The sequence below is a fragment of the Mytilus californianus genome, unplaced genomic scaffold, assembly GCF_021869535.1.
Source record: "Mytilus californianus isolate M0D057914Y unplaced genomic scaffold, xbMytCali1.0.p SCAF_2, whole genome shotgun sequence".
NCBI lineage: Eukaryota > Metazoa > Mollusca > Bivalvia > Mytilida > Mytilidae > Mytilus > Mytilus californianus.
In genome coordinates this window covers 24,220,277-24,243,042 of record NW_026262668.1, presented here as the reverse complement: position 1 = coordinate 24,243,042, position 22,766 = coordinate 24,220,277, and the positions used below count along the sequence as shown (strand labels likewise).

Sequence of the window (22,766 nt, the reverse complement as noted above, 5' to 3'; positions counted from 1 at the left end):
TTTGAAAGTAGAAGTTTTGTTTTTCCTTGATGACAGCTCAATTTAAACACAAAGAAAACAACTATTTTTTCATAAAAACAAATTGCAGACTTTGGAATAACTCAACGTAGAACATACATGCACTAATACTAAAAATGTTGGCCGGTTTAACTAGTTTTACAGGCCAATACTCCCCATTATCTCCCGATCTTAATTTGATACGTTTGAGATCTTGATTTCTTATTTTTTTTCTTTCTGTATTACAATTGAATGTACCTATGCTTCATTTGACATTAGAATAAATATATACCAGAGGTTACCGTCTCTTCACTGAAAAAGGAGACTCTGCCAAAGACGGTGGATAGCTTTATTATTGCTCGTATAAAATACATGTAAGAATAAGAATAAAATAAGAAGACGTGGTATGATTGCCAATGAGACAACTGTCCACTACAGACCAAATGACGTAGATGTTAACAATACTAGGTCACCGAACGGCAAAATCAAGACCGCATAGTAAACTATAAAAGGCCCTGAGAAAAAAAAAACGCAAAACAAATCAATCGAGAAAACCAACGGCATGACTTATGTACACAAAAAAAAAAACAAACAACAAACGAAATGAAAATATGATATACAGCAACAAACGACAACCACTAAATCACAGGCCCCTGCGGTCTAGTGTTCTTTACCCTGTCATGACGAAACTTTTTTTCAATTAAAAAGGATTCCATATTACACTAAGTTCTATTTCAAAGATTAAATTCTGATTTGCGACCTATAGAAATCTGCCCAGAAATGACTTAATAACAGCTATAAATATGGGATCTTCGTAGGCATTTATAATATGACTTTGGTCTTACTTTAACAATTCTGTTATAAGCTTAAACTTCTGTAGAATGTCTGTATATGCGTTTGACAAGCTATATAAAATTGAGAATGGAAATGGGGAATATGTCAAAGAGACAACAACCCGACCAAAGAACAGATAACAGCCGAAGGCCACCAATGGGTCTTCAACGCAGCGAGAACATTGGTGTGCAACATCCTCTAATGTAACCGTTATTATATATATATAAGGAATCGACCATTCATCTTTTGTGTTTTGTATAAACTGCTTATATATATATACATTTACATGTATATATTTCTTATTAACATTCAATACTGTGACCTATAATGGTTTACTTTTATAAATTTTTACTTGGATGGAGAGTTGTCTCATTGGCACTCATACCACATCTTCTTATATCTAATAACAAGAATGTTTTGTTCCAAACTCAAATTGAAATTTATTTCCCCCTGATTTTCAATTGAAACGAACAATTTTTTTCTCTTCCCTTCTGCAGCGACAATTTTTTACAAGACATTTAGAAAACAACAACTTATTTGAAAAAATGTCCCTCCCCCTCCCCGCAAAAGATGAATTGTCAGTGTCTAAACATGGAACTGATAACTCACAAACACTTTTTTTATAGTTGACAAAGCATAGTTCTGTAGACTATGGGTACTTTTTAACAAAAGGTTCACCTGCAGAACACAAAAGTTGATAAAAATGTGTTTGCTTTGCCAAACAAAAGTGTACTCCTGTGTCCTATGTCAATTTTCTATGACACGAGCGTGCTATATAATAATTTCACATTATGACCGAAGTTATGAAATAGGTGACATCCGGAACACTTCCTACTTCATTACACAGAGCATCGGGATGCATGACCTCGGCCATGTCACGATTGCCTCTGTGTCAAATGCCAGACCAACAAGGACAATAAGTAACATATAATTAATATGTATCAAAGCTAAATGTCATGCAATAAAGAATTAACAAGGTCCTTTCACCTGCAAGAAAAGTGTTACAATTTTGTCACAGTCAAATGGTGGAGTTTAAAATTGCGTGATGATACTTAAAACTTACTATTGTCCATTGAGAAATCAAATTGCTTAATTGGTCGTTAAATTGTAACTGAGCAAATTCTACTGAATCCTAATATGAAATATTTGACATACTATTTTACAAAATTAAAAGAATTTGAATTTTTGAATGAATAATATTGGTGAAATGTGAACTCTATGAATGTTTTTTAAATAAATCACGCAAATTCTTGTTAAACAGCACATCAGCGACTATTTTAAACCAAAATCAACAATTTACTCTCAATATCTAGAAAATATTAAAAACACCAAATTATTGATGTTCCAGAATTTGTCAGCGAGAACTGTTTTCCTTATCCCTACAGACAATCTTTTCTCAAAAGTAAACCTACAGAACTGTAGAAACAAAACCGAGACTGTCAGAGAGACAGCACAATACACTATAACCACGATCAGCTGTTATACCTGCTTTATTTTTTAAGAAGACCGAACGTCACTTATGTACCGAAAGACTTCTTTGTAGAATACATTTTTTTTTTATAAAAGTATGTTTTGTTTAAATATTTTTCTGTCTTTCTTAGTCTTTTTTTCTGTCTTTCTTAGTCTTTTTTCTGTCTTTCTTAGCCTTTTTTTTCTGTCGAATTTGGTGATTTGTGTGGTCTTCTGTCCAAAATCTTTTGTAGGTCCTCTTGTCATTTTTATGTATTATCCTATGATACCGGTATCCTAGAATTACCTTCATCAAGTACGAACAAGACCAAAAGTTTGGGAAGCAATAAACATAATAAATTTAAGAAGAGGTAATGATTATCGTTCTTTCTGGCAAACGATACCAAAGAGACATTCAAACTCATTAGTCGAAAACAAACTGACAACGCCATGGCAAAAAACGAAAAACGACCAAAAGACAAACAACAGTATACATTACACTACATAGAAAAATATAGACTAAGCAACACGGACCCAACAAAAAACCGGGTTTGATCTCAGTTGTTCCGGAAGGGTTCGCAGATCTTGCTTCACATGTGGCACCAGTCGTGTTGCACATGTAAGTACAAACCCGTTGAGAAGTCAGTAGGTCACATTGGAGGAAAAGATGATATGGCAAATGATATATAAGAATTACAATTCATTTTTTTATTTGAAGTAGTCATTGGCAGTTAATGGTTTAAAAAGTAAAATATAACATTAATCTATCATCGTAGACAATTGACTGTCAAAAACAAAATAAACAAACAAACAAGTAAACATAAATTACACAAAAAACGTGTCTTTTTACATAATATTCTGGTCTTTAGGGTACATTTCCTTGCGTACTGCGAGGAAAATAATATATCGTATTTTATAATAATAAAGTGAGTGTTACTATATACTCTCAACTGGCTCTCAACTGGTTTCTGAGTATTTGCAAAACTACAATGCTATAATTTGGTGCACAGCAACAAAATTTTAGAACCTCCGTATAGATTTTGTTTGTTAAGTTTTACAATAACACCATTTTTTAACGATAAATGTGACAACACAATGTTGATTTTATTTCCATGAAACGGACAAACGGTACAAATAAAACAAAACTGATGTTTTCGAGTATCCTTAATTCTATGATAATTTGAATTCGAAACGGTTTAAACTGTCGTTACTTTTGACCGGAGAAACCGTTTCCATCTTTTAAATTGAAAAACAAACTCGTTCAACACCCCGGAAAAGGTACATGTGTATTTGTAAAAGACATAATCATTGTGACACAAATTGCAACATAGAAATACTTTGTATTTAAGGAATAAAGAATACACGTAAGACTGACATCCAACGTTTTCTGGCTTGTGCTCCCAGAACCTACATGTACATGCACTGCTCCGGCTACCTGTCAAAATTATAAAGTCAACACATAATTACAGACATTTGCTTACATTTCTCGTGTAAGCAAAAGTAATATTCCAAGTAAAGGACACATGCCAAATACATATATACAAGAATTTGAAAAAACATGTTTTCGATTGTAAATGAAATATTGAACAATTGAAGGGAGATAATTCATATAAAACTGACAATCGATTTGTAGTAAAACTAAAATATAATAATTGCTGATATCATATACCGGATCTAATATGACATATTAAGAAACATCACCGACCATACACAAAAATAACATTCTATTACATATAACAACATATTCTTATTCATCAAAATGTTTGTTTACCCTGATTTGGAACCGAGGCTGTAGCTTACTACCCTAGATATTTGATATATTGTAATGGCATGAAGACGAATGGAAAAGAGACTATGAAGACTATTTCAAATGATAATGGCGTACTCGTCATCATTGAAAATATGTAAACGACCAAGTTTTCATTGTTTCCAATACAGCTGCGTACCTAAATGGTACATATTTATTTTTACATAACTATGTTTATTTTTTCTCTCTATGAATTAGGTATTTCGGTCGTTTTCCAAGAATAAAATAAACGGGCAACTATGGGGGCAACTTCAGATGCGAGAAAAAATATTTTGACAAATCATTCATATATGATCTATTAGCTGTATACAAAAGGTGCCGTTTTATCAAGTAGTAATACTTCTTTTCAAGTGGTCTATTTGACTGGACCATTTTACAAATGCAGTCTTTATTAGTAGTACCCGTACAACCTTGGTGTTCTCGTATAATATCAATGGATTTCAAATGATAAAATGATAGTAGAATCATGCTCTGCCTTGGTTTGTCCATATCACGTGCTTTAAACAGTCCCACTATACAGTGTTCAATATTTCCTGTCAATTCTCAGTCTATTTAATAACAATTACAAATAGCACTTATAGCTCTCAATATTCACTCGGGGACTGTTTCTTACTTAAATATGTTCTCCTATGGAGAGCCACTAGCAACATAATTTACATAATATATCCTACAATGCACTTTTCATTTCATGGTCACGTTGTTGAGATGCTTTCTCTAGCGCGTTGCAAAAGTTCATGTTCTTGGCAATATGTGAAAGTTTGTGTTCTTTCTTCCATTTCATCCGGCGATTTTGAAACCAAATTTTTATTTGCCTCTCTGTCAGATTTAGCGCATGCGCAATTTCAATTCTTCGTCGTCTTGTGAGGTACTTGTTGTAGTGAAATTCTTTTTCTAACTCTAATGTTTGGTGTCTCGTGTAAGATGTCCGTGACCTTTTTGAGTCAGCGTCTGCACCATCTGAAAATGTAAATAAGATATTTTTAGAACAAGGAAAAACCCCAACATTACAGTAATACCAATTAAGCATTAAAAAGAAATTGGAAAGGATGGGCATATATTTTATACTAGTTTAATATGATGGGTATTTTTTCGAGATATAGACATTTTTATTTCTTCATATCATGAATGTATGAATATTAAATATAAATAAATTCATCTGAAAACCTGAGAAAACAGCAAAGTATACTCTCAGAAATTACAAAAAGGTCTAGTCATTTTGACAACCGTAACCACAAGAGAGTTCTGTAGGTTTTGCCTTTGGACAGAAATGTCTCCACGCATCGGACCAAACTGATGAATTCACATAAGACGTGCCATTTTCTAATATACATTTATGGATATCTTATGAGTAAAATGACAAGTTGTTATAAAATTCCATTTGGTTGTCTAGAATTTATGTGTTTTCGGGAAATAAGATTACACTTAGTATGATTATTTGTCAACTTAAACATTCATGTATTCTATATTATGATGTATAGTCACTTTTTAACCTCTTGTTTTGTAGGTAGGCTATTTCATTTTCTTGTTTTAGTTTAAACTTGTTTTAGTTTAAATGTACTTTACTATGTCGAATATATTCAATTGGTGTTTTGTTGTTTTAATAAAACAAAAAAAAACAAAAAATATCAAGCGTGACAACCTTTTTTTTACACATAAGCTGATGATTATGTTTTATTATTTAAATAAAACCTATGGGAGGGGGGTGTTAAAATTTTATAATTTGGTTACTGAATATTACTTAAATTCAAATTCAAAATTAATTGACATCTTAATCAACTGATATGATTTGCTTACTACAAGCATGAAGAAATGTTTACTTAGTCGACAATTATCTCTAAACCTTATAATTCAACTTAAAAGATTTTCTCATCATCTTCAATTGTATTACAGGACTGCTTTTTCTTAGTTTCTTAGAAGTCTACCCTTTTCAATCAACAAATTATGACCACTGTGTCTTAGCTTGGTGTTATAACATCTATTTTCAAATACATTTGAATGTAAATATGTTTAAATTTAAACATCTTGTTTCAATGCTTTTTATACCATAAGTTGATTATTATCACCTATTTCTTCAAATTTTGATTTGTATAATTTTGTGTGTATAATTTTTCAAATAATTAAGAATTTAGTGTCTACTTAAATCAACTATTCGCACATAACTTTCTTTCACTGTATATGATGGTTATTCACAAATGATTGAAGATAAGGTGATTTTTTAAAATTTTCATTTCATTTCTACTTTTTGACCTGAATATTCATGAAACATTTGCCACTGGACTTTTATCAAATAACACCCAACAAATCATTTTCATTTCTTATTTCATTAATGTTGTATACAATATATTTCATATAATTTTATTTATTACACTTTCAGAGTGATAGGGTATTTTGAGAGTATATCAGTCAGACAACAGACATCAAGCTTTATTTAATTAGAGTTAAACAGAATAGATTTCTTGTTTTTGTCTGCAGTACTGATAAGCATATCAAAGCCTAGAACTATTATTCTATTGGCAAGGTCATATTTCACAACATCAAAGGTACCAGTAGGTGTTATTTAGATTAATTACCTGACCTCAATATTCAACAAATATGAATTATTACATATGAATTAACAATATACCTTATTTTTACAAGATTATAATCACAACTATATCTATTTCTAGGCTGTACAGCGACACGTAACGTAATAAGGTTGATCGCTCTATTTCAGAAACTAAACTTCTCTATTTTTGGGTGAAAATATAAGGTGTGTTTCAATAATCATTAATAATTAACAGGTATAGGCTGTTAAAAGCCAATTAACATGTGTATTAAGTCAAATGGTTCATTTCCTTGTTCACAAAAAATGATTGATATTTTGTTGTTGTGCACACTTATAGCAGGTACGAAAACGTATATAAACACATACTTGGCATAACTACAGTCTGATTATAGAGACCTTAAAATAAATTGATATTTAATAAAAACGAAACAAGACTTTTAAGATCAAACATTTATTTTACTCATAATTGAATAAAAAAGTGCATTGTTGAATTCGTTTAACTTAAAATGTGAACTATTGCTGTCATTCGTCACAGCATCGGCACAATTCTAATCAAATCTACAAATCATATTTAACTGCGTGGCGTTCGAAAATATTTATTTCAATGTATCTAGTCCCTCGGGTTTTATGGTTGGTCTGAATGTTCAAATGTTTGATATTAGGTTGTATAAATCAGATATATTTTAAATGTACTTTTCAAGGAAAGAAACTAAACATTATTAATGCAGTGAAGTTTTACGTTCATGCGTATACGTTTCTGAATTAATATATATATTTTTTTTTTCTAAATTATGCTTAAAAATTATTAGTGTTTTTAAGGCAATCGAAACACATTCAATCTGTAAAATGATATACTTCTAAAATTCCATTAATCATAAATAAAAATCAAAGTACTGAAGTACTGAACATCGGATGACCGCAGGTTCTTGTGGATGGTCAAAAGCACATGTCACAGAAATAGATCACATCTCTATACCTGAAACTGAGGTTAATTTACAGAGATATATTTTTTTCTGATACAAGTTCGTGCATGGACGATGAATAAATGACAGGAAATTCAACCGCACTGTAATACCTATTATATTGTAGTAATACAAATCAGTATACCTGGGACCATTATACTAATATAATAATAGTCCCAGAGTATACACTGGTTTGTTGTTATATATTATATTAATATTACGGTTGCATGTATATATAATTTTCATCTATTTGTATATCATTTTATTCTACTATTCTAATTATAGTGCAGTACAAGTGCATGGTGGACACTCTTCTGTAAAAAAAATCGATTTTTCTAAAAGGTTGGATATTAGAAGCCATTCATATTTTCCCGCAAAACAATAACAGAGTTATCGGTCCTTGCCGGGAGTGTCGCAAAACGTTCTTGAGATATCCTTCCGTAAGCTTTAACACAATTTTTCGGTACGTGTGCATAAATATCATCAATGATTTTTTACTTTTATATATATAACTAACGACAACACATTTTCATATTATTAATTTGTGTTTTAATAAAAAATATTTATAGGAGTATCCATTGAAAAAATGAATTTTGAAACAAGCGATAAGTAATGTTATTTTGCACTAGATAATGACCGCGGATCTATAATTTTTATAGATCGGTTGAAAACCCAAAACTAATTTGCATAATGGAAATTTAGGCGATAGCAATACATCGAAATGACCTCATGGTCATCGCGATGTAATAAAAACTGTAATCGGCCAATGAAAAGGGTCACAAAATGCCGCTAAAATGAACATAACTTATATTCAATGATCCGCTATTGACAAAGGGAAGAGCAGACTAGAGTCACATATTTCATCACGCGTGAATTGTTTTATGTCCTTGTAATTAACATTACAGTCCATTTATGTAGAATTTACGGCCTCATTTTCTCACCGTAGGATAATAATTGTCAGTGAGAAGTGTCAACTAATCTAAAAGACGTCTAAATCACAACATTTAACCAGCAAGGTGTTTCAAATCGTAGCACATGATTGTGGCTTGACCAGCTGCAGAAAAGTAACCAGTAGTTGCCATAAAGTTTACACGCAAGAGGAATTAAGACTTGAAGAGTACCGAAGAAAGTATTGCAAATAAAACCTGGCCTAGAATCCCAATTCAATCTTTGCTAGTTCCGCTTCGCTGGCGAGTAGTGAGTCAGGGTCCCAAGTTACCATTTTGAACGAGTCTGTTTTGAAAATTTGATTACTATGATAACTTTTTGTGTTGATTAATTTGCATGCGACATCAATCAACTCATGACTGAAAACTCTGCATTTTGCACTTATATTAATTTACATGAAAAGGCACTTGTATGAATGTTCATGTCCTATGTGACTGGACTTGAATTATAGATATGAAAGTAGCGAGGGCCCCAAAAGTAGCATATCAGCCTCAGTGTGGACTTATAAGCCCTTGAACCATTTTTCTCACAACCAGAATGGGTAAACATGAGTACATATGTTACTTCATTCCAACACATTTGTGCACAGAATTATAAAACAAAAGCCTTCTAACATGTACTTTTACACTAAATTGATTTACAGCTTATCAAAATTTGCATAGTTATCTATTTACAATTCAAAACAAGTGTTGTATTAGAAATCGTACCAGAATATGACAAGCAAATTTTAAGAGTATTGTGAAAATTGAAATGAAAATATCAAGAATAGGATACACATGCATTGTGTTTATGATCAGACTGTCTGATTGGCTTTAAAAAATACATTTTACACAAGGTTCATGTTAGTGAATGTCGTGTTTATTTATTTGAAAATAAGTATTTATTCATTTGTTAGTCATGCAAATGTTTTGAAAGGCGAGCATCGATGTGCATGCCATGTCGTAAGACAGTACTAAGATCATCCTAAATCATTATGTCCTAAGATATATCTTCGAACAGATCATAGGACATTTTCGATAAGCAGGCCCCTTAATAATTTTATCAGATATAAAAAAAAAGTAATATTCAAAATAACTATGACAGCAAATTAAACATCACAAATTCTTTTTTAGTTAGATATAAAAATAAGAAGATGTGGTATGGTAGCCAATGATCGAGACAACTCTCCACCAGAGACCAAATGACATAGAAATTAACAACTGTCTGAACTAATGACACAGAAAGGGAGAAAGACACATGATTAACAATTGTTTACCAGATTTCCTATTACAAATCCCAGTTACTGATAAAAACACAAATTGTCTGTACTTAGTATATTGTTATATCATGTAAAAATACGATTTACAAGGTATCTAGCCTACTTCGACATGCAACCGATGAACAGGAATGAAATAAGACATAATTTAACATATCCTCACGTTCGACGAAATGTATCAGGTTTTAAACCACTGTGTAAATATAGAAAATCATTAAGTTCTACTTTACATTTTTGTACAAAGGTTAAAAGAAAATTTAAGTTCAACATTCCAAAGCCATGGAGCTCATTATGTTGATGTTTCGTCCAACATATGATCCATCAAACAAACTCGAGACGAATAGTATCTAGTACATGTAATTCGAGGCACTGTGTAAAGTTTATTATAGTTTATATTTTTCACAAATGCTTATGTCTAAATTATATTTTAAATATTTGCTATATTGAATTTTATATCCTCATTGCGCGTTATATTTATATAAAACAATTTCCCTATCATATATGTGTTTTACAGACGTGTCTATATACACATGAGTGTCTCCAAAAAGCAGAAATCTACAGGCCCGTAGCCAGGCATTTTCAAGGGGGGTTTTGGGGGGATACATCGACTCGCGACAAAACAAAATCTCAACTTTAATAGTCACAGTTCAAACACAACGTCGACTTTAGTAGTGTTTTTTTTTTCAAAAGGAGGTTCGTACGAACCCCTCGAACCCCCTGTCTACGGGCCTGATCTACATGTGTGTATGTATATGACAATTCAAGAGTAAATGGAATCATACTTTCAGGGTTTTGGAAACTCTAATAGTAGATCCTGATCAATATCATATCGGTATGCACTTTATATGTAGTATACAACACAACACAAAAATCAAAAACTTTCCTAAGTGCAAACCACTCAATTTAAAAGGTAAAAACACCAAAACATACTAAAACCACCATATAAAAAGAGATAAACTTAATTAATACAATAGAATATAATGTTTTAGTCTTTTTTTTTCTAGTGTGTTCACTTTTAAATATATTGGTTATATCTCAAAACTAGCTCTTTGTTTATGGATTGTATTTTTATTATCTTTGAATCCATATTTTTTTATTTATTATCTTTGTGCAGTATGCAAGACCATTTCCCTTTAGAATATACTAAAACAGTGGAATGAGAAAAAATTTGCAGAAGATAATATTTTTTTTTAATACCAGGATATAGTTCATTTCAAAAATTAAAATATACTCATTTACAGCCATACCTCGAAAATTGCAAAACTAATTAAATACCTTCTACATATGTTGTTAGTTCAAACAAACAAACAAAAACACAGAAATTTTCAATATTCCATCTAATCACACTGTCAAGCATTAGAAGTAGAGGTTTTGTAATAACATATAAAAATAAGGAGATGTGGTATGATAACCAATGAGACAGCTATTGACCAAAGTTCAAATGAAGTGGTTGTAAGCAATTATAGGTAACCGTGCGGCCTTCAACAATGAATAAAACCCATACCATATAGTCGGCTATAAAAGCCCAGGCATAATAAGTGGACTGTACTTTCCGCTTTAACCATAATGCGACTTAAAGAGAAGTAGCAGTAATAACAGCGCCGTGCTTCGGTTACTCCAAAGCAATGTGTTTCAGCGAAGGGACAGTTAGTTTCCTAAAACTTTGAGAAACAACATACAATATGAACCTACTACAATATATACGTTGATGAGACAACTTACAAACGACACCAACACACCGTACATCAATAAATATATTATAGTATGAAATGCTAGGACTACGATTGTTTGAATTCATCTTGGACTTTAGATAAGTCAAATATGAAATAAAAAAATCAGAATGAGAGTATATCAAGCGTGAAACGTGATTCTAAATATCTTTCTGCTGCATCTGTTATCATCCACTGATTACGTGATCGTGTTAAAATTTATGTCCTTCTGTCGTTCACTAATAAAGACGAGAAAACACATCTATAACGATTGGACACTTCATTTAATTGAATCTTTTTGTTTTCTTTTTTCACAAAATTAATCTAGGAGAATGAAAGGACAGTAAGAACGAAGTCGGATCTGATTTATAGGGTTTTAGGTTATCTTAATTCACGCTTGTTATTAACAGAATGAATTATTACTTTACGTAATTTAAATTCAGTTGACAAAAAGCCACTAATTTGTGGGTTAAGTTAAATAAAAGTTGTCTCCCCTTCTGAACTGATTTTCTCCAACCGTTGAAGTATTTTAATATCCGGAACCGGTTCGGAATTCGCATGTGATTCCGATCGCATATCCAGTTTTGTGATAGCTAATGCATGATACCATAATGTTCGCTTATGTAAAATGTATCTAGATCCCACAAGTAGTGTTAAAATAATGACGAAGGCCGAATTGCAATCTGTTAATTACTTGCTGTCATGTATAGATCGAATCAAGCAGTCCTAACATCTAACACTTTTCAAAGGTTAATGTTTTGAAATTATTACATAATAAAAAGTATAGGGTGACTTTTATAGTCATGTGATGATGACATGATGCACTGCAGTTTTGTTACAGAAACAATACTGTTTCCTTAATGCATGTACCATTTCAAAATTTGTCCTCTGAAGGTCAACGAAAAAAAAGTAGTTATCATACAAAATGATATAACGTATGTATCAACTTTATGTTCATCACGATTCAACGATTGCTTTATCCTACAGCCACAGAATCAATATGAGTGACACATTACTTTGAAGTGCAAAATTAAAAAAAAAGATAGACTGGATTGAACAACATGTAGGAAAATGGTAATTATTAAAAAGTGTTATAAAACTGGGAATTTATCAACCTTTTTTTGTTGTTATTCGTCTTGGATTTTTTTCTGTTCTAAACATGCAAAGGTGTTGTTAATTCGTCGATTCACTGATTCGGATTGTCCCTTTGGTTTCCTCACTCTATACTTATTGCTTCTTGTACTTGAGGACACGATTTCACAAGACTCCCTATTGACACCCAACGATTATGGTTTATGTTTTTTAAAAAATAGGGCTGGTTTATGCAATATGAGACTAGTATTAAAAATCTGCATCAATCATTTAGTCACTAAAAATCATATGTTAAGCTATTGCGTAACTTTGTTTTGTACTGATTCCGATTTTATCAATACCTTCTTCCATCTGTTGTTGAGATTTTAATTAATGATAAATTATTAATTTTGATTAATTGCAACACATTCAACAGGTATCGGACAATTTTAAGAAATATAAATGTAAATTTTTGACATTAGATAATTCTAAAAATCTTGATAAATGAATTATGCTTGTGACAAATTTCATCCATTGCATTGTTAAGATCAGAGACTGTCAGACAAGGTTCTGAGATAAAAGTTTTATTTTTTACCAAATACTCTAACCCTTACTTAATCGCATTGTGGACTTTGCATAATCACTTAGATGCTTGATGAAATGAAAGGACATGTAAAGCAGAAAATCCTCATTTTCCGGAATTGTCTGCCGTAATTTGTCAAAAAAAGAAAAACAAAAATGATGTATTACCAATCAAATCAATGTCAAACCTCGCACAATAAGACCTCTTCCGTCATTATTAGGAAGTTGACTTTGAAGTGACCATTAATGAATGCGAATTTTTGAGGCGTAGTTACAGACTCGCTGACGATTTTTTATAAGTCAGTTGTACTTTTTAGTAAAACACTAGAATATTTATTAGTATGTTGATTGATTGATCCTTAATTGTAGAAGTCATTATGTTGTTAACCTAATTTTGTACATGCCTATTACTTGACTGTTATATATATAATTTGTTCTATTTAGTATTCAATTTTTTATAAATTAATTAATGCAATATTTTTTTTAAATTATTTGATAAGCAAGGTTATCTTTAAATGAGAGTTAAGAAATGTTATGAGGAAACTAGTCGGACTTAGTGTTATTCAAAAAGTAAAGTCATGCATTTTTCTACATAAAATTTGGGAAGATCCATTATAGTAAATATTCCATGATATCCATATCTAGGAGTATTGTTGTTGATGATGATGGCTGGTTAGAAGAGCGATAATTGACGAAAACTGTATAGTAGAGCTAACTTTTACCAATTTGTTTTCCTATCTTTTTGCTTTGAATCCAGTTAAATTTTATTGTTTTAATGGGTTGCTATTGATCAATCTTTAATTTCGTTTTCCTTTGCCGGTTTATGACGGAGTTCCAAGCTGCTCAATCTAGAAATTTTTTGTATATTGGTTTGTGGAATGTTGTTTGTCGTTTCGTCATTTTTATTTTTAGCCATCTTCGACTTATGGTTTTTGTTGCCCCCTTGGTATCTTAACCAATTTTTATATCATAGACTACTAGTATTTTCTCTTACTCCTTTTTTCTTTTGATAATGACATTGTCTGTCTTGGGAGATTTTGAATATTTGATTTACTTTTTGTATCTTGCTTCTATGACTCTGATATTGTAACTTCCTCAATGTTGTATCATTAGTCATAAATTATTCCACCACCTAATGGCATTATACAAGCAACCTTTCCATTCATCACAAATGTGAATATGTTCACCTGTTCATGAGAATATTGCATTAAAAAATAATCATCCGATTTTGATTTAAAAAATGGTTTCATTGGTTCAATATGTTCTTTGTTTTTAAGACAATTATACACATGAATTCTGATACATCTGTAAAGATTATGTCTGATTCAGTAAAGACTGCGATGGTCGATTTCGATAGCCACTAAGTGAACCATAAAAATACCAATGGTAATTAGAATAAAATGCCTCGATACTTATATGTAAGTGACCATGGTTAGTATACATCTTAAAGATAAACTGATGTGGTTATCCCTTTCAATGTAAAATCAAAATTCAACATCATTGTTATTATCAAGGTTTTACCCTATTTACAGGCACGAATAATATGTAAGCATCGTTTCGTTTTCAGCGTATGTCATGACAATATTTTTTAAAAGCATTTGAAACAAAAGTGAGGAAATACTCCAAACTTTGGAAATTACAAAATTTTGAATGCACGTTAAAGGGGAAATCAGATGCTTCTTCGGTATCATCAGAAACAACGGTTTCTCAGATTATCAAGAGCCGAAAATGCAAATTTGCTTACATTCTATACATAATAAAATTAATCTATACATTAATGGATTTCTTAAACTTATCTTATTTGTAATTCCAGATTAAAAAAAAATAAAACTCCAATGCTTCATACATTTTACAAAAATTCAAATGAACTAATACTGACTATTTTAACTTCCGATTCTCTTTTTAGTCCTTGATGCTTATAATATAAAGGATTATATTATGTGTTAGAGCCAAACCGATCAGGATAGACAGACAGATTGTTATCCCTTTATCCTATTTCATTCAAACAGAATAAACATATTACAATTGATCTGAAAACCACTAAACCCAGGTTTTAAACAATACAATAGTGTGATTTTTTGAATCCAAAACAAATTCTGAAACTAGCTTTAATCTGCTTTGTCCTTAAAAGATTTCAAAAGAGAGAAGCATTACGCTGATCTGAATGTAGACCATAGTACGATACCAACCTACGTAATAAAGCGAAATTAAGATAACATTAACTTTAAGTAGGTTTCATGCTAAAGATGCAAATTTTTTAATTTCATTAAGAAGCTAACGTTTCGCTATATGGATGTCTTTTCATTGAATATGCATAGTTTGTTGACTGTTGATCAACTTGATCGCCACACGCCATTGGTTCTAAAATAAAAGAGGTAACATTTACAGTACAGATTGTTACATACCTTGACTTAAAAAAAAATAGACAATGTTTATCTTAATCTTTACAAAAATAAAAAGATGCTTCAAATGTTTCTCATTGAGAATTTTCCATTTTTAAGAAGCAACGTCGGAAGCAGAACCTTCAATTCGATTTTTCATCTTATAGTTGATACGAAATTCAAGATTTTTCTATTAGGGTTTACTTGATAGAGACCTGTTGTTCAAAATGAAGCTATACTGAACCAAGGGTTCTGAATGATAAGGTTGAAGTCACCACTTCAAACGTTTACGGACGTCATTATGACTTGGTTGACCGTTATGTAAGGGAATCTGCGTCACAGATGATCGCTTATTTCTCCAATGCTGTAACCACTTTATAAATAACACATAGCTGAGAGGGTGATAGAGCAGATTGTTACCCCGAGAAAACATTGTCAACTGAGGCGAAGCCAAGGTTGACAATGTCTTTTCGAGGGGTAACAATCTGCTCTATCACCCTCTCAGATATGTGTTATTTAATTTATTATACTGAATGTTCTGTTATTACTGTCGATTTAATTTCAAATTCAAAGTAATAAACTATGACGTCTTGCACATAACAACCATCCGTATTTAATAAAGCGCACACTTGATCAAGCGTCTCCATGAAGGGTAATAGAGTAAATTAACACCCTCGTATTAGCCAATCAAAATATGGCATTTTAACGTGAAGTATAATAAAATATGTTGTCCTGGTTTATGACTAAGAACAAAGTACAATTTATCACCTGATTTTTTTATTTTTGACTTACAACGCGACGAAATCAACTAGTGGAGTAGGTACTGCCTACCGTTCTTGAACACCATGGATTGATCCTCGTCTTTTTTGTTAAGTTCCTGATGTTTTTTATTTGTTGTTATATTTTGCGATATTTTGTCGTGTCTTTTTACCTTTCGCTCCCAGAATAATTAGTGTTTCCATTTCAAACTTATTGTTGTTTAATTCCTATTATCCTTTTAATGTATTATTTCATATAAATTCAGTTTAGGAGAATTAGCATGTACCAACAATAGACGTATGCCATTTAGCTATGAAGCATTATCAAAGATTAGGAATTGTCATCGCATTTTAACATGAGCAACACAACGAGTTTAATAGTGGAGCAGGAACTGTTGACCAATCACCTTTCTTCATTCGGGTTCTCAATGGGGTCAATTGACGTATTTACACTTGTATGCACATTTTTTTGCCATTACTTAAAATCACACAAGCTCCCATTGCAAATAAAATCTTTCGACGCCAAAATTAAAAAAAGTAATTATTGCAAGACATCAGGTAGTAATGCGTAGCTAGATATAGGGCAATTTTGCGAAAATTCAGCTAAAATAAATACCAAAAAGTGTAAATACGTCTAAATTATGATCAATCTATTTTAATGTATTGTTTTGTTTTGGCGTTGTTTGTCTCTTCGTCGTTTTATTTTATGCTTTGTTTTGCCTATCTTTCTTAAACATTTGATTTTGATTCCCTATATAGGTATCTTCATACTTGCTGGAGCTATTGATACTACGATACCACAATATTTGTTATAGTTGCCCTTTTGTTAAATGCGCATTGTATTTCAAGTAATATCTGCATCAGAATGAATAATAATCTAAATTAAATTTCAATTGATTTATATTGGTTTTGTTTCAACAATATGTTATACTAGCTACTATTAAATTATTAATGGTGACATCATTTTTACTTTAAGCAAAACATTTATTCACAATGTCAGTGAATTCTCTGAAGTATTGTTTTACTCCGTTTATATGCCGATATTAATTACTTAAAGGTGTAATAGGGCAGTGAAACATTTATTATGTGTTAATGTTAATATTTTAAAAAGATAAATTAGATGCCACCATATATGTCAGAACTTCAGGTAAACAGTTTTTCTTCCACAAAACACCTGTTGTTAAAGTAAACGATTTATAACAACCCTTTTAATGCAATATGGATTCCGGCATAAGTATTTGAAATCTGAAGTTTAATTAATAGCCTTTCTACTTAACATGTTGAAACAAAAAAGCTAAATTTTATTCACTTCAAAATTTTGTTATACCACATACAAAATTTGGAAGGATTTTTCTCTATAAACTTTCTTCAAAATAAAGTTCGTTTGTATGGGTTATCAAGATTTAAAAGTATTAGGGACAAAAGAGGGCCCCGAACAAGCTAAACTAGATATCATTGAGATGGGAGCCATCTCTGTGGGCCCCGCTGTGAATAATGTGTGGTAAAAATTTGTATCTTTATCATTGGACATGGGGTTGTCAACTGAAACCAAAGTATTTGACCTTGACCTTTGACTTAGGAAGTTGTACATAAATTATGACACACCCTCTGGTGTTGGTTTATATACATGTCAAGTATAAATTTTGAAATCATAACGGTTCTCAAGATATAAAGCGGACACGATCTTTACCATAGGACATGAGGTTGTTAACTAAAACCAAAGTTTTTGACCTTGACCTTTGACGTAGGAAGTTGTACATACATTATGACACACCCTCTGGTGTTGGTTAATATACAGGTCAAGTATAAACTTTGAAATCATAACGGTTCTCTAGATATAGAGCGGACACAATTTGTTACGGACGGACGGACGGACGACGGACAGACTGATCACTATAGGGCGTCCGCCATTCGGCGGGGCCCTAATAAGTTCGGGAGAACTATACAAATGGGAGATAACTCTCTAAAAAATTTGGCATGAAAACACCAATTACACAATGTAGGAAAGATACATAATGTCCAATAAGTAGGCAAGTAATATTTGTCACCATGTAGTTCAGAAGTGTTTTGCTTTGTATTGGATTCCCTCCCCCCTATATACCATTGCCAGCAGTACTGGGCAAGGTATGACTGACTCATGAAATGTTTTAACTAATTGTTAGTACATAAAGTTACAGTGGGTTACGACAAAAGTAACTAATTTTTGACCACTTTAACATAATGGAATAAGAGAGGAAACACTTTATCCCATGCTTTGGAAGATCCAAAATTAAGTTCATTAATTATAAGCTACAAAAATATTGGATACATCAAGATACTTAAGGTCATTTAATATATGTTCACTTTACAGTGGCCATTTCTGCGGTTTTGTCTTAACCTGCGGACCATTTATTATGTTCGTTATGTAAATGTGCCATATTTTGGATTTAGGATTTAGGATCATGCACTGACCACATATATATGCGATGTAATACTACTGTTCAAAGAAAACAAATTGTAAGCAACGGAAAAATTTGGAAAAGTCACCTCAATAAGTCAAAGTATTTCATTAATAGACAAAGAAATATTTCGATGACTTGGGATGTATTCTGGGATGTATTTTAAAACACTTACAATACAAATTGTAAATGATTTGGAAGATTGTTAACATACCAAAATGTTTTCTGCAATTTGGAAATGTCTAACCGGAGAAGATAAATTGTTTGACTGGCGTCTCTCACTCGAACAGAAAAAATAAGTTACTGTTTCAATTCATCGCATAGTATTTTTTTATCTTCTAGCATAACGAAAACTTATTTTTCTAAAACCTAAGTGTTAGCCAAAGCGATTTACTAATCAGTTGAAGTTTAACTATTTATCATATCAAAATTCAAACAGTGAACTCTGGAAGATAAATTGCTATTATTAATTTCTGTTCTTTTGCAAAGACATCTCATAAATAGAGTGCAAAATGCAAGGGCGTTCAATTTATAAAAAAGGTGTATAACACATACGAAAGAAACCACAATCAATCATAGAAATTTTAAAGTAGATGGATATACAACTTTGACCAAGACTGAAGAAAAGAAATGTCTTATTTACTTTCGCTATCATAGTGAAGCGTACCCTTTTTTATTGTAGCATTTCTGAATTTACGTTGATTTGGAGGGCTTTGAGCTTAAAGGCGAAAATGTTATAGAAACCTATATAACTATCTGTTAGTTTTTCGTGCATTTGAACCAGTTCTGATCATGCAGTTGGATATATTTTGAATAAACAACAGATTGTCGCGTGTGATTTCCCGCCAAATCTATTCGGAATTTTTCACCCGGAGTTTTTCTTTAAATCGTTATGGAAACAGATTATATCACTTCCAACATTATTCATAACTTATTTGGACCTACACAATCAACCTGACAATGCTATGGTAGATTTGAATTTTTTCTTCCACCCCTATATTTATTTAGAAAACAACAGACATTGCATAAGAAATTTATGAAAATGACGCCTGCATCCGTTATTAAAATATTTGGTGACGACAATATGAAAAAAGGGAAACGAAAATAAACCACAAATTAAAACACTGAGGGATTTTGAAATAAATTTCAGAAGAAAGTGAACATTAATAATATTTTCTAGATGCTACAGAAGATTTTGCTATCTTTTAATCCACAGTACATTACATTTGAATAATTCATCTCTCCCTTGGCCTTAGTGGTTTAAAATTTTTTAATAACTCATGTTTCAAATATTTTTGCATAATACTTTTAATGTTTATACCCAAAACCTTTGATCTATAGAATTTAGTTCAAAAATAAAGAAATAAAAAGCCATAAATATGGTATGGACTTCCTCCCTCATATACATGACGTTAAAACATACAGTTTTTTTAATATGTGATAATTAGCCAAACACAATCTATGTTAATGAGATGAAAATTAAAGATATCATAAGTATCAGGCATTTCAACTCCCATTAGCGATCAACATAAAGCTTAAAGAAGTTATAAATGTTCCCTCGTATCTGACATTCTACGTAGCCTTTGTATCGACGACAATCTGTTTTATGGGCCTTAACTTGAGATTCACTTTAGTTTCTTCAATTAGGAATACATAAAATTGAAATATAGCCGTATGCTATCTGATAAATGGCCGCCACTTCATAAGATTGATGTCATGTAAGAAGACGGAATAAATTAAGACAAATCAGAGAATATGCATTCACATTTTTATTTAAGTAAATCTTGAAGTCATTAAATTATTTTTTTTTAGATTACTTGGCTATGTATAAATAGAAGTAATTCTTAAGTAGACGTAATCACATCTAAAGGCGTAAGAATCGTAAGAATGATTAGTGATTAGGCGATTTTTTTCATCACTTAAAAAATTAGTACATAGATTGATGCCCGTCAAGATATTTGTGATAAAACTTTCATAAAATTGTCACTTTAAAGAGAAAAAGGTCCATGTCTTAGGACAGGCAAAAGATTTCTATGAAGAAATTTTATAATGGCAAAAATGGAATGAACTGGAAACAGTGGTTAATATTCTTTGTTTTTGTTCTAACAAAACTGGCATTATTTACTGTTATAAGGGGTACTATAAAATATAGTTTCGTGTTCATGTTTATTATCATCAACAAATTTTCCAGTTAATACTTTGTGAAAACAATTGCTTTTGAAAAATAAAATAGTTCTCAGAAATTTTTGAACTGAGAAAAGGAAGAATGTTCCAATGATATAAAAGTAAACATGATTAATATGTGTGTTTTGATTGATTGATTGATTGATTGATTGGTGTTTAATTTTCATCGCATCATCAAAACGGCTACGATATAACGGCAAAATGTGTTTAAAGGTTATATAATAGGATGTATGTTTTTTCCCCAGAATGTCACACATCACACATAAAGGTTACATATACTTTAATGCCTTTCAATTATAGAATACTAACATTTATTTGACAAACGAAGGTTGAATGTTAATGACGTTTTGATCATTTATGATGAAATATGATACAAACTTATATTAAATTTAGATTTTACGAGACAAATGTAAATCATCAACAGGCGGACCTTATTTGCATAAATGTTAACAGGTTGATGAACTAACAAATTATGTTCTTAAACATTCGATAATATATTAATGATGTCTTATTGTAAAACACGCTCAAAGTGTTGTAATTGTTCAAATGTGCAAATGATTACATTTAATTGTTTCCCATTTAAACCATGACTATATAATCTCCGTTTTACAAAAACTCTTCATGGATTTATTGTTTAATGTTAAGAGTTTTTAATCATTGATGATTACCGCAGCTGTTTCACAAAGAATGTATTAGAGCAACTTTCTAATATTACCCTTTTTCTTCAATGTACAAAATGTAATACCTATATTTCTTTTAACATTTCCCTTATGATATTTATAAGTTTCTCTAAACAATTATTGGATTTACTTGTCTCTTGCCTTTTACAAATTGAAGTTTGAGCAAACACTGCAAAGGAAAATACAGAAAAGACCATCCTACACACAACACATAAGGGAGATAACTTTTTGACAAGTCAGCAGACCGCTTTTATTATCACGTGGCATTAACGTATAGGCATACGACATAGCTTGTTTTTGGTTTTGGGAAATTTTTGTTAAAACTTCAGGCTAAAACTCAATAAGAATTCAAAGTTTAAAAACCTTTTAAATCATGTCTTTCTCGAATGAAACTCAGCAAAAAATAACGATAACATAACAGGCACAGATCCAGAAAATTTTAAGGAACTCCATCATAATTTGTGTCAATTTTGACACCTGTATGAAGAAGGTATATTTTATGTATATGTTTCTCTTGCTTTCCCCTTATTCCCAAACACCGATTGTGATTTATGCGGATCTAAAGTATTGACAGTATTTTTGGGTTACTGAATTTAGGAAATATTGAACACCAATCAAACTCGACTCCAACTGTATCAGTATACCGTTTCAAAGAGTTGTCGATTCCAATGTCTGTCAAGTGTTTAAAGCAGGGCCTCATTCATGAAACCAGTTACTCGACTGACGGCTTTGAAGGGAGTAAAAAATTGGAACACGCCATGTCTCTAATGAATAATTTGTAATCTCAATATATAAAAGATATTATCCATATAACAATGTTCGAACTTTTGATAAATCAAATGTTGAATGCGTCAATGCCTCTTTAAGAACGATTATTAAAGAGGATATGTATCTATAGTTTTCAGAAGAGAAAAAAAATATAGTGAGTATAAAACCAAACTGAATAAAAAGGGTAGAGATAATGCTAAAGGCTACACGATTTAACATTTTACAGTTGTTGGCTAAACAAGAGTTGTGTCAAATACGAAATTCCCTTCACAAAAGCTACTTAAATTTTTTGTAGTAAAAGTAGAAGCAAATGAGAAGAATTTTGCAACAGTTTTATACTGGCAAAACATAAGTGCTGATTTCAGTTACCAAGACACATGTGTATTATTCTGGGACGG

At 31.4% G+C, this 22,766-nt stretch overlaps 1 protein-coding gene across 2 annotated transcripts in view; it reads right to left on the bottom strand.

The window, feature by feature from the left end:
* Positions 1-2,973: 2,973 nt before the first annotated feature.
* LOC127729522 (homeobox protein Hox-B4-like) overlaps positions 2,974-22,766 on the bottom strand; it is a 66,167-nt gene continuing 46,374 nt past the window's right edge. For both annotated transcript variants that reach the window (XM_052237358.1, XM_052237359.1), the window contains exon 3: positions 2,974-5,044. In XM_052237358.1, coding sequence (XP_052093318.1) covers positions 4,755-5,044 — 290 coding nt within the window. In that variant the 3' untranslated portion in view covers positions 2,974-4,754. The remainder of the gene's footprint in view (positions 5,045-22,766) is intronic.